This window comes from Narcine bancroftii, chromosome 1 (assembly GCF_036971445.1).
Source record: "Narcine bancroftii isolate sNarBan1 chromosome 1, sNarBan1.hap1, whole genome shotgun sequence".
NCBI lineage: Eukaryota > Metazoa > Chordata > Chondrichthyes > Torpediniformes > Narcinidae > Narcine > Narcine bancroftii.
The window spans coordinates 324,390,011-324,403,104 of NC_091469.1; the positions used below are offsets into that span (position 1 = coordinate 324,390,011).

The 13,094-nt window shown below is 45.7% G+C and overlaps 1 protein-coding gene across 1 annotated transcript in view; it reads right to left on the minus strand.

The window, feature by feature from the left end:
• The window catches only part of eepd1 (endonuclease/exonuclease/phosphatase family domain containing 1), a 123,806-nt gene that overhangs the window by 15,082 nt on the left and 95,630 nt on the right, over positions 1–13,094 (minus strand). Inside the window, exon 3 of the mRNA XM_069907575.1 lies at positions 10,080–10,190. Within this exon, the coding sequence (XP_069763676.1) occupies positions 10,080–10,190 (111 nt within the window). The remainder of the gene's footprint in view (positions 1–10,079; positions 10,191–13,094) is intronic.

Sequence of the window (13,094 nt, forward strand, 5' to 3'; positions counted from 1 at the left end):
CATATCAGATACAGGTAACCTTTTCCTTCCACACTAATCTATGAACCTGAGGAACCTGTAGTTCCACAGGAATTTCTTCATCTGAGTAGCCATTGTTCAGGAATGGATGGAAGAAACAATATTGCATTTACTCCGTGCCATTCCAGTTTGGAACAATGCAAGTAACTACTTTTCCCTAATGTAGCTACCACTGTATTGTAGATGTGGCAGTTTAGAGGAGACAGAGGAACACGACCCAGTCCTCATCGAGGGCTCAACAGAGGAGAAAGTCAAGAACTTCAAATTCCTGGATGTCAACATCTCTGAGGATCTATCCTGGAGTTTCCACGTTGATGCAATCATGAAGAAGGGTCGTCAGCAGCCATACTTTGTGAGGTGTCTGAGGAGATTCAGTAGGTCACCAAAGACTCTCGTAAACTTCTACAAGTGTACCATGGAGAGCATTCTGGCTATGGTGGTGCTAACGTTCAGGGCAAGAACACACTCTAGAGAGTTGTTAACTCGACCCATGAAAATCCACGCACCAGACATCACTCCATCGAGGAGATCTACATGAGGCGGTGTCTTAAAAAAGCAGCCTCTATCCTCAAAGACCCCCACAGGAGATACAGGAGCCTAAAGATTCCAGGAGCCTAAAGATGAGCACTCAGAATCACAAGTACAGCTTCTTCCCCGCTGCCATCAGGTTCCTGAATAATCAATGAACCAAAGACACTGCCTTATATTCCATGCAATTTTTTTTGTAGTCATGTTGTAAGATGGTTATAATCTGAATGTTTGGTTTATGACGTTGCTGCAAAACTCCAAATTTCATGACTTGTTCATGACAATAAATTCTAATTATACAAGGACCTATGCAGTGATAGAAGACTGATCTCTTTTATGGAGAGTGGTGGAAGAACATTGGACAGAACAGCAGTGACCTGATTGTCAAAAATGTTTTAACCATATTTCGATGACGAGCCAGGGAAAAGGCTGGTGAAGGACAAGAGATTCTGGGAGACATTACCTATCTGTATTTGAAATGAAATGTTTATTGTCATGTGTGCCAAGATGCTTAAAAAAAGCTTTGTTTGGCATGCTATCCAGGAAAGGCAAGTTGAGGATGGTCAGGGCGCCTTTGTGGATCGGAATAGTTCCCACCAATTTGATTTTTTTTGAAGAGGCAACAAGGAGAATTGATGAGGGTAAGGCAGTAAATGTTGTCTATGTGGATTTTAGCTAAACTTTTACTGAGCCTCTGCATGGCTAGAATTATAAAGAGAGACTGGATAGGCAAGAAGTTTTTTCCCAGGAGCCAAGGAGGAGGGACCTTATAGAGATTTCTAAAATCAGAAGGAGTGTAGATATGGTGAGTGCTCACAGTCTTTATCCCAGCATAAGGGAAGCTGAAACTAGAGTTCATCAGTTTAAGTTGAGAGGGAATTGATTTAAAAGGAACCTGAAGAGCATCTTCATAGGGAGCTCTATTAATGTAGAGGTTAGGGCGGCGCTATTACAGCGCCTGTGATCGGGACCAGGGTTCGAATCCTGCGCTGTCCATAAGGAGTTTGCACGTTCTCCCTGTGCCTGTGTGGGTTTTCCCCGAGGTCTCAGGCTTCCTCCCACCATTTGAAGTGTACCGGAGGATGTAGGTCAATTGGGTAGCTCAGACTCGTGGACCGAAAGGGCCTGTTACTGTGCTGTGTATCTAAATTTAAATTTTAAATTCTTCTCCACCCTGAGCGGTGAATAATGTGGAAGTGCTAGAGGCAGGTACAATTTACCATGTTTAAAAGGCTTTTGGACAGGTGATGGATATGAATGATTTTGAAGGATAAACTCAGGCAAATGGGTCGAGGCCAGGAAGGAACCTTGGTTGGTAAGGATGAATTGAGCCTGTAACCTGCTCTATAACTCTACGACTTTAACACCTTGGTGTAGTGGAAAGGACAATGTCCATTTTCTGCTTTTAATTTCATTTAATACATAATTGGATTTAAAAAAATGTTAATTTAGAGATACAGCACAGGCCTTTCTGGCCCACAAACCCATGGCGCCCAAATAAACCCATGTGAACAATTAACCTACAAACCACTATAGGTTTTGGAGGGTGGGAGGAAACCGGAGAACCTGGAGGAAATCCACGCAGATGCAGAGAGAACATATAAACTCCTCACAGACAGCGACTTATCCAAACATGGGTCTCTGGTGTTGTAATAGTGTTGAGCTAAATGCAATGCTAACCGTGGCCCACTAAATTTATAGAGATCAGGAGTGGGAACGATGGGCAATGCTCTGGCTTTTGCAATGTTCCTGTCCAATGGCAGGCAACTTAACATCCATCATGAGTTGGGCCTCCATCGTTTGGCTCTATTGCTAAATAGATGCTTGATTTATCAGATTCGAACACAGAAGGATCACTGGACCATAGTTGAGGTACATGCCACCTCCAAGATCCTCTGCAGCAATCTACCAAAGAAATATTACCAGCATACCAAAGCTTGTGAGCTTGCTCAGGGACACCTTCAATTCCAATTTCCTGTAAGGTCACGCCCTATCCTGAAACCTTAGTTCTAATGCTGCCATTTCTTCACAGTCATTATGTTGACGTCTTAGAATTCTCCATGCTGTGGGGAGTCCTTTCATCAGCTGGCAACTGTTCTGGTAGAAAGCAGCTCCTTGTTTCCTTCCCAAGTTGAGAAAAATTTCAACATTAATTCAATTGCATTCAAACTTGGACACACCACAGCACTCTCCCACACTGTAATTCACAAAAGTACAAGCGACCAGAACCTTATCTGGGATTTTTGATTCACAGTGAAAGCATGGAAATATTCTTTTGCAGGTTGTCCCCTGTACAAGCATCATTGCATTACAGCAGTACTTGCCAAATGAAAGAAGTTGCATCTGTAAGAAGTAAGCCTTGTAATATGAAACACTGCGTGCCCCATGCTGTGAGGATCATATGATAGAAAAGCCATTCAAAGCATTCATACACATCCCTCCAATTGGACTGGGAAGCTGGCTTCCTTAAATTCAACAAGGCAAAATGAAGTTTGGCTGAGCTGGCAGTCTGAACTCAGGACTGTGCAGAAAAATTGTGAGCAGCTGCCGGACCATAGGCTTGGCTAAAAAATGGATCAATTCCAACCATTATTGAAGGTAAAGATGGCCTCCAAGCTTGGCTAAGAAGTGCCTGCTAATGCTTAGCTCTCCAGGTTCTGAAAGATGACTTTAGCAAAGCAGGTTGAAGCATATGGAAATTATGCCTCAGCAAAAGTCCAATCTCACCCACAAACTCAACTTGTGCGCATGATGCATCAGCACTGTTCTCCACTGGCAGCAAAGACAATGTCCGCTTTGAATACATCGATCTTTGTTCCAAGGAATCAGTCATTCTTTCTTGGCTTAGCCCAACGTTGCATAGGATCCTAGAACCTCCTGCAAACACCTCGAGAAATGGTTTCAGCACCCGATTGGGATCCCGCGCTGTCTGGAAGGAGTTGGTATGTTCTCTCCATGTCTTGCGTGGGTTCTCCCCCAGGGAGTCCGGCTGCCTCCCACCGTTCGAAACGCACCAGGGGGGTTGCATGGGTTAAATTGGGTGGCACAGACTCGTGGGCTGAAATAGCCTGTTACGGTACCGCATGTCTAAATATTTTTTTAAAATTATATTTAAAACAAACTTCAACAGAACCCCCACCCACTCTCTAAATAACCTTTATTTTTCTCTTAATGTTTTCAGAGCTGGGGGAGAGGTGGAGGAGGGAAAGAAGTGAAGTTTTTATTTTTCAATTGAGATTTTAATAAGCTTTCTGTTCATGAAGAACTGCTTGCTTATTATAGTTTAATCATGTTTCTCTGTGGGAGTACAGTGCGTGCAAAATAGCTGCCGAGTTTTCTGTACTGCATTTGTGGCATAACATCAAAAAAAAGTGAGGCTGTAAAGAATTGGGGATGTCTGGAGGTTGCAGTGGTGAATCCAGTGGCTCACAAGCCTCTCGCCCTTCTGGCGCAGCCCCTTGCACTGCGTTATGTGTTGTTGGGCCGCCAATATGGGTTGAAGAGGCAAATTATTGCCTCTGAGAATCCAGGCACCCTTGCCTCCTCACGTCTGTGCATCTCTCTGCTGCCGCCTCCCACGGCTTTGAACTTCACACACCCAGAGGTGCAAATGCTATCGCTCAGCCATGGGTGACCTTAAAGTGGTGAGATACAGGAACTTACAAAGTGGATGGCAATGTGATCTACGTTTCTGGTGGATTGAAAACCACATTAAAGCAGTCGTCTGTCAGTAAACATTTTGGTACACAAGTACATGGAAGCTAAGGGGTTTTAATACAAAGATAGTGTATAAAAGTAATGAAGTAATTGTGATGCACTGTCATGACAGTAAGCAGACACAAGATTCAAAGACTGAAACAAGAGGCTTTATTCAGCTTAAAGTCTCTGCTGTAGCTAGCTGTCCCCTGCTCCCGAGTGACTGACCTCGAGAGGGGCCGGAAGTGGCTTATATCCCGGGCAGCTGATTGGCAGGCGACCGGGTGGGGTTTGGTCCATTCAGGTCGACTGATTGACAGCCAGCCAGGTGTTGTCTGTCCTCCAGTGATCTTCCTGCAGGTACATCCCCTATCCCAGCAAACAGCATCTCCTGCAATGCACAAAGATGCTGGAGAAACTCAGAAGGACATGCAGCATCTATTGGAGGTAAAGTGTAACCAACGTTTTGGGCTGAGCCCTTCTTCAAGTTAGGGGCAAATGGCAGGCAGGTGGGGATGGGAAGGAGAGGAGAGGAGGGAGGAAGGGGCAGTGGGAGGATCACAGGGGAGAGGTCACAGGTGGATGTAGGAAGGAGGCTGGAAAGTGAAGGGGTGGTGGTAGCTACCTGAATGGGGAGGGAGGGGAAGGGAGTGGGGTGCCGGAGGAATGAAAATAGAGGGATCAGAGAGGGTGTTTAACAAACACTGGAGGTCAATGCTAATGCTATCTGGTCAGAGAGTGTCCAGACAGAATATTAGGTGTCATTCCTCCAATTTGTAGGTAGCCTTGTTTGACAGTGCATGAAGCCACAGATAGATATATCTGGAGAAAGTGGGATGAGTCAAGGGAGAAGTTATTGAAGGTGAGGACAAGTTCTGCCAGGCAGAGAAGGGTGGTGGAGGGTGGGGGGGGATCTGGTTGGGTCTGTTATTTGATTTGCAGCAGAAAGAACATGACGCAAAAGATTGTTTGCAGTAATTATTAAAATGATGGGCACTGGGAGGTCCCTGTCATTGCAGCAGATAAGGCGAATGTGATCCACAAAATGATCTCCCAGTCTGCGTCCAGTCCCTCTGAGGTAGAGGAGACCACAGCGGAAGCACCGGATGCAGTAGATGTCCCCCTGCAGATTCACAAGTGTTGGTGGACTGATGGAGGTGAGGGACGAGGTGTGGGTGCACATATGGCACTTCCTGCTGCACAGGGGTAGATACCAAGGGGGGGGGAGGGTGATAAGTGGGAAGGGATGAGTGGACAATGGCATCTCAGTGGGTGCAGTCTCTGCATTAAATAAAGAAGGAAGAGCCGGGAAGATGTGTCTGGTGCTGGGATCATGTTTAAGGCAGTGGAAGTTGTAGGCGTTGGATGCAGAGACTGGGGGTAGGTGTGGACAAGGGGGATCCTGTCCTGGTTGCGCCCATAGGCAGAGGGGGCCAGGGCAGATGTGCGGGAAATGGTAAAAGCTGCGTTGACGGCAGCAGAAGGTTTATTGAAGGAGGACATCTCGGGATGATCTGGCATGGAAGACCTCATCCTGTGAGCAGATGCGACGCAGACGGAGGAATTGAGAGAAGGGAACAGAATCATTCCGGGGGGACAGGGTGTGAAAAGTTGTCGTCGAGGTAACTGTGGAATTGGGCAGGTTTGTCGAATCAATCTGTAGAGAGTTTCTCTCCTGAGATGGAGACAGAGAGAGTGCTGCCAGAAACAGAGCGAGTGAATTTGAGGACAGGGTGAAAGTTGACAGCAAAGTGGATAACGTTGACAAACATATCATGGGTGCGTGAGGCAGCTCCAATGCAGTCGTCAATGTAGCAGAGGAACATTTGAGGGACCGTGGCTGATTTTTGTCCGCCAAAATATACTTTATTCATAATATATTATTCACAATACAAGAAAACCATTCAAGATTTTTTACACTCATGGGGTCAATCATATTGAAACGTTCTCATTGTACAATTCATTCTTCCCTCCATACCCTGTTACCATCACTGTAGCATCTTGTCGTTTCTCCTCTCCGCTCCCCCCCCCACCCCCCACCCCCCGCTGGTCGAGGAGCTTTAATGGCCATTAATGGGAGGACTCTAGACTGTGGTCCTTCCCCACAGTGCCCTCTTGCTGAGGGGCCCTGCCTGTGTAGGCTTGTAGCATGGATTGTTGCATATAGCTAACAAAGAGACAGGCAAAGCTGGGGCCCCATACAAGTACCACTTTAAGCTGGAGAAAGTGGGAATGAGTCAAGGGCAAAGTTATTGAAGGTGAGGACAAGTTCTGCCAGGCACAGGAGGGTGGTGTGGGGTGGGGGGATCTGGTTGAGTCTGTTATTTGATTTGCAACAGAAAGAACATGACACAAAAGATTGTTTGCAGTAACATGTGTTTCAATTATTGAAGCTGCTATTGTTTCAGCAGACTGCAGAGATATGCCTGATCTCTTAGAGATTGTTGGCTTGTGATGCAGACATTGGCGGGTCTGGCTAATCAGTATCTGACTAACCAGTAGAAGCGCTTCTTCCAGGTTTCTTTTGATTTGAGCTGCATGGTGATCGTGTAACCTTGCAATCGTGGTGAACAGACCCCAAGCATACACTCAGCAAACCCAAATATTACGTGCAGTGTCATAGACACTAACTTTAAATGATAAAATAAACCATAACTGAGTGATTGTTGACTTCAGGAAGGGAAAACAAGAGGGGTATGATCCGGTGATCTGAGGTGGAGAGGCTGAGCAAGTTTAAATTCTTGGGTGTCACTATCTCAGAGGAGCTTTCCTGGACCCAACACACTAATGGCATCATGAAGAAAGCCCCTCTACTTCCTCAGGAGTTTGTGGAGGTTTGGTAAGACACTGGAAACACTGGCAAACTTATACTGTGGTGTGGTGATGACACAACGATAGGAGGCGTTGTGGACAGCGAGGAAGATTTTCAAAGTTTGCAGAGGGATCTGGTCCCACTGGGAAAATGGGCCAAAAAATGGCAGATAAAGTTTAATGAGACAAGTGTGAGGTAATGCATTTTGGAAGGGCAAACCAAGGTAGGACATATACAGTAAATGGTAGGGTACTGAGGAGTGTGGAGGAGCAGAGAGATCTGGGAATACAGTTACATTCTCCCCTAAAGGTGGTGTCGCAGATTATCAGGGTTGTAAAGAAAGCTTTTGGCATCTTCGCCTTAATAGATCAAAGTATTGAGTTTAGGAGTTGGGATGTTATGTTGAAGTTGTTTGAGACATTGGTGAGGCCAAATTTGGAATATTGTGTGCAGTTCTGTTTGCCAAACTACAGGAAGGATATCAATAAGATTGAAAGAGTGCAGAGAAGATTTACTAGGATGTTGCTGGATCTTCAGGAGTTGAGTTACAGGGATAGATTAAACAGGTTAGGACTTTAGTCCTTGGAGCGAAGAAGAATGAGGGGAGATTTGATAGAGGTCTACAAAATTATGAGAGCTAAGGACAGAGTGGATGTGAATAGGCTTTTTCCACAGATTGGGGGAGATAAATCTGAGAGGTCACAGTTTTAAGCTGAAAGGGAATATTAGGGGAAATTTCTTCACTCAGAGTGGTGGGAGCTGCCATCTGATGTGGATCATGCAGGCTTGTGTTTTCAGAATAAATGGATGGGAGAGGTCTGGAGGGTTATGGAAAGGGAGCAGGTCAGTGGGACTAATGAAATGATGGTTGGCACAGACTAGAAGGCCGAATGGCCTGTTTTCTGTGCTGTTGTGTTCTATGGTCCTATGGTGGAAAGTGTGCTGACTGGCTCCATCACGGTCTGGTATGGAGACACCAATATCCTTGAGCGCAAAGCCCTGCAAAAGGTAGTGGACACAGTCCAGGACATCATAGGCAAAACCCTCCCCGCCATCAAGAACATCTACAGGGGACGCTGCTGTTGGAGAGCAGCAGCAATCATCAAGGATCCTCACCACCCTGCACATGTTCTGTTCTCACTACTGCCATCAGGAAAGAGGTCTATGTGCCACAAGACTCACACCATCAGGTTCAGGAACAGTGGCTACCCCTCCACCATCAGACTTCTCAACCTCCAACTCAACCAGGGGCTCATTGTAGGACTCTTACTTTTGCACTTAATTGATTTTTTTATACTACCAATTTTGCACTACCAATAAGTGGTAATTCTGCCTCGCCCACAGGAAAAGAAAATATTAGGGATGTACGTGATGTCATGTATCTACACTGACAGTAAATATGAAATCTGAAAAGCTGCAGTGCTAAAACTGACCCACATTACCCGTGATGAGGAATGTCAGTTGAGAAAACTGACAGGAAGGACTCGCATGGGCTGCGGACTGGTAACTAGGGGTTACATGGGCGGGGGGGAGGGTCCCTTAGGTATCGGAACCGGGATTCAAGAGGGCCCTGAGGTCAAGAAGGGCTACCGAAGGAACTTAGCACTGAAGACTCCCCAATCGTGTCGGAGGTTTGGATCTGGAGCTCAGGCTGCCAACGGATCGAACGGGAGTCTATGCGGCTGCAGAGGCCGTGGGGGGTGAATCCAGACACTCAGTGACTCTGAAGGGACTCTGTTTCGTTTCTCTTTCTCTCGTACTGTAAGGGGGGCCGGGCAATGCTAATGGTGACTCTCTGTCTGCCTTACAGTTTCTGTTTTATTAGATGACAATAAATAGAATCTTGAGATACTAAACTATGACCCCAATTGCAGAATAGATCTGACACTGTCTGAATAGCGACAAAGGGCTTGGGCAAAATCCTTCCCTTAATTACCAGTCTGTGCAAATTGTGGCTGCTTGTCTACAAAGGGATGAAATTTTGGTTCACACAATAACTGCCCAGTGATAGTTAGGCTCTACAACTGTGCCACAGCTCCAGTGACCCAAGTTCCATTTCTTGGTTCCCTCCATTTCACAGGGATATGCCAGTCATTAGGTTTGCTGGATATTGAGTAGAAGTGTGGTGAGTGAATTGGCAGTGAGGGGGGGCGGGGGGGGGGGGGGTGGGGCTGTGGAAGGCGGGGAAGGCAAAGACTTCTAATGTGCATATGTGTTTAATTCTGGCTCTGCTGCTGACTCCCAGGTGAACGCAAACAGGGCGTGGAAGGGCATCACGGAGAGATCACAGCGGTGGCAGGAGAGCTGGCAGCCGCAGGGAGGGCCAATGCTGTGAACTCGGAGCGAGCGAGTCTGCTGCGTGATCCCAGTCCGTTCAGTTTGGCCCAGCCCCGGATTTTCAGTGGCTCAGGCAAAAGGGGTGGTGCGAGAAGGTGTATGCTGATACCCAGCAGAAAGTGCCTGCAGCCCCCCGCAGCAGCGGGCAAGTTCACCACATTCCTCCTGGCAGAACTGAGTACATTCCGCCCACTAAATAATCCCAAACAAAGCACCTTTAATGCAAAGGAGCGAGTAAGTGCCAGTGAAAGGTAAGAGAAACAACCCCTACACTTATTGAGGAGCGTAGATTGCTTTGACTCATCCTTGCACAAAAAAAAACAAATCTCCATGATGTCAAGTTCAAGGTTCCACTGAACTTACAAAGTGGCACCATGATCCCTAAAATAAACCAGAGATAAACGTGTGTCACGTCGAGCAAACTTTGATTTAGCAAATATTTGACGCACTGACCTAACTGGGTAGTACACACACACACACACACACACACACACACACACACACACACACACACACACACACACACACACACACACACACATACAAAGTATTATGACAGCGTCCACATCTAGACAGCTGCTCCATCCACTTGAAACAGTGCATTCTGTAATGCAGGCGACCGTTGCAAACTCTGAAGAATCAATGGTTTCGATGAGTCCACTTTGGAACGTGGTTGCACTGAACATACCTTGAGTGTCTGCGCGGATGGTTTCTCAGACAGAGCACACTTCCACCATCCTCTGGGACCTTTCCATTTACGAACATTCGGTAACATCGGCTCATTCAACTCTGCACAGAACTGCAAAGCACAAAGTCATTCGGGTCAAAAAAGGATAAATTGGCTATTAAAAAAAAAAGCAGCAATTTACAGCTGTTAAATATCCAAATATTATCACATTTTAAAACTTATTTTTATTTAAATTGCCTGTTTTGCAGAAAACAGCTAATGGGTTACACAATGCAAGGAAGATGGTTACTGAGTGATTCACATTTGCCCTCGATACCAAAGTGCAATTATAAAAAAAACACATTGAACTAACAGCTGTTGGTTTTACAGTCTGTCAATAAAAATCAGGTGATTTGCTAAAACATTTTTTTTCACAGAACTCATTAAGATGGAATAATGCATCCAATGAGCAGAAGTCTTTCATTTAGACAAGAAGTATCATCATTCAAATCCAGCCAATAAACTGCAGGTTGTACTATATGGTGCTCTGTGGTCTGGCAACTCCCACAGTGTAGTACATTTGAATCTGCCGATGTTGGTACAAATCTGCCACGATCGGGGCTGGGTTCGAGTCCCACACTGCCTGTAAAGAGTTTGTACTAACGGCGGCAGATTCAACCTTTATAGTGCCAGCGATCGGGGCTGGGTTCGAGTCCCGCGCTGTCTGTAAGGAGTTTGTACTAACAGTGACAGATTCAACTTTTACAGCGCCAGCGATCGGGACTGGGTTTGAGTCCTGTGCTGTCTGTTTGTACTAACAGTGACAGATTCAACCTTTACAGTGCCAGCGATCGGGACTGGGATTCAAGAGAGCAAAAGGCTTTTGCACATTTCAATTCCTTGTCGCCATTCACTTCTCATAATGAAGCAAGTTTTCACACGAGACGTTGCTTCCCTCCAAATCAGAAATCCAACACCATTCATTCCCTACCACCACTTTGCCAGTCCCAAACCCTGACTAACTCCAGAACTGAATATTATTCTACACCAGCAGTTCTCAACCTTTTTCTTTCCACTCACATACCACTTTAAGTAACCCCTAGGCCATCGGTGTTCTGTGATTAGTAAGGGATTGCTTAAGGTGGGATGTGGGTGGGAAGGGAAGGTTGAGAATCACTGCTCTAGACCCAATTGTTACTGAAATATTTTGCTTGAGAAAAATGGTCATTGGTCCATTTCCTTCTGAAACCATGCACATAACGAGTCAATGAGGGATGATTGAGACTGTGGTTCTCAAACTTTCCTACATCAATCCTCCCTCATCGGTGGTTGAAGGAAAGGACTCAACGAGAGGGGCTTGGCCCTGAAGCATGATAGTATTTAACGGGATGGGGGTGGATCCATGATGTGGCTGGTATGGCCTGCCACAGTGTTTCTTTAATGTGTTGGTTTCCGGCATGGGAACTGCATACCAGTGCGCTCGAGCCGAGTACATGACTTTGCTCAAACCTGCATATTGCTAAGTCAATTTAGTCAGGAGAAAATTGTAGGAACAGGAAAAGGAGAAGTTACACTAGAAATTACAGCAACTTCTGCATGGAAGATGGTTATTAGCGTAAAAACTCGTGTAAAAGTCAAACTTATGTAGAAGTTGACCCCCTATCTTTGGCCAAAAAATTTGGAATTTTCAAAAGAGCTTGTGTAAAAGCCGACCTGAGTTCTTCACAGATAACAGCTCAACAGGTGCAAGTACAGTACGTGCCACATAAACCCGGAGTCGGAAGTTGTGGTTAGGTTTGGTGATGTGAGCAGGTATGGTCGGCCCCGTACACAGTAACATAACATAACATAACAATTACAGCACGGAAACAGGCCATTAGGCCCTTCTAGTCCGCACCGAACCAAACACCCCTTTCTAGTCCCACCTCCCTGCACAATGCCCATAACCCTCCATCTTCTTCTCATCCATATACCTGTCCAACCTTTTCTTAAATAATACAATTGACTCCGCCGCCACTATTTAGAGGAATTAGACCCAAGGGCAGCTTCTTCCCCGCTGCCATCAGATTCCTGAATGATCAACGAACCGGAGACCTTTGACCTCACTTTGACCTTTCCTGCATTGCTTTTATTTATTTATTGTTGTGAGGTGGTTTATATGAATGTTTGCACCGTGACGCTGCTGCAAAACAACTAATTTCGTGACTTGTTCATGACAATAGATTCTGATTCTGTTGAGTGTGATTGGTACAAATAAAAGAGCAAGCGTAGGAAAATATTTCTAAGAGCTAGATGCCTTACTCCGATCTCTCACCTTGGCGCCTGACACCCGCAGGTCAGAGTTCCCGACACCTCAGATTTCCTGCCAGGTCCCAGTGGCCGAGTGACCGGAGCTCCCGATACCTATAATGATGCAGACCCCTACCTAGATCACAAACATCCCCATTCTGCCAGTTCCCATGCCAACCTCAGCCTCCACAAGGCTGGCACCTTGGATACCTCCGCTGTTGGATCCCACGGCCTCATTCCCCCCCTCCACTCCTTACCCTTCCCTATCCCCTCACACCTCTCCCTACTCAACCTCCTTTCTCCCACGCCCAACCCTTTACTTCAGTCATGGTCTCTGCTTTACTCTTTTGGTGTTTGTTAATTGTGGGGGGTGTTTTGATGTGCAGATTCTGTGCTATTACTTAGCAATTTTGTTCTCCATTCGTTTAGAGATGATTTGGACTTCTGTTATTGACACAGTGACTTGGATTCTAGTGTGAATTTCAGCCCTTTTAAATAGTATCTATGAAATGGTTGACCCCATAAATTTAACATATAAAAAATGGTCCAGAAAATTCAACTTTTGCATGAGTATATATCGTTACAGAGTCCAGAGGACCCAAAAAACCACCAGCAATAGATATTTACAACACAAGGTTACTTCAACAAAAGGAGTTTTAATTATATTTGAACAAGAAAACAGAATTAAACTTTAACTTATTACTTAACCTACCCAACCTACTTAATCCCCCCCTCTAATTCTAAGCG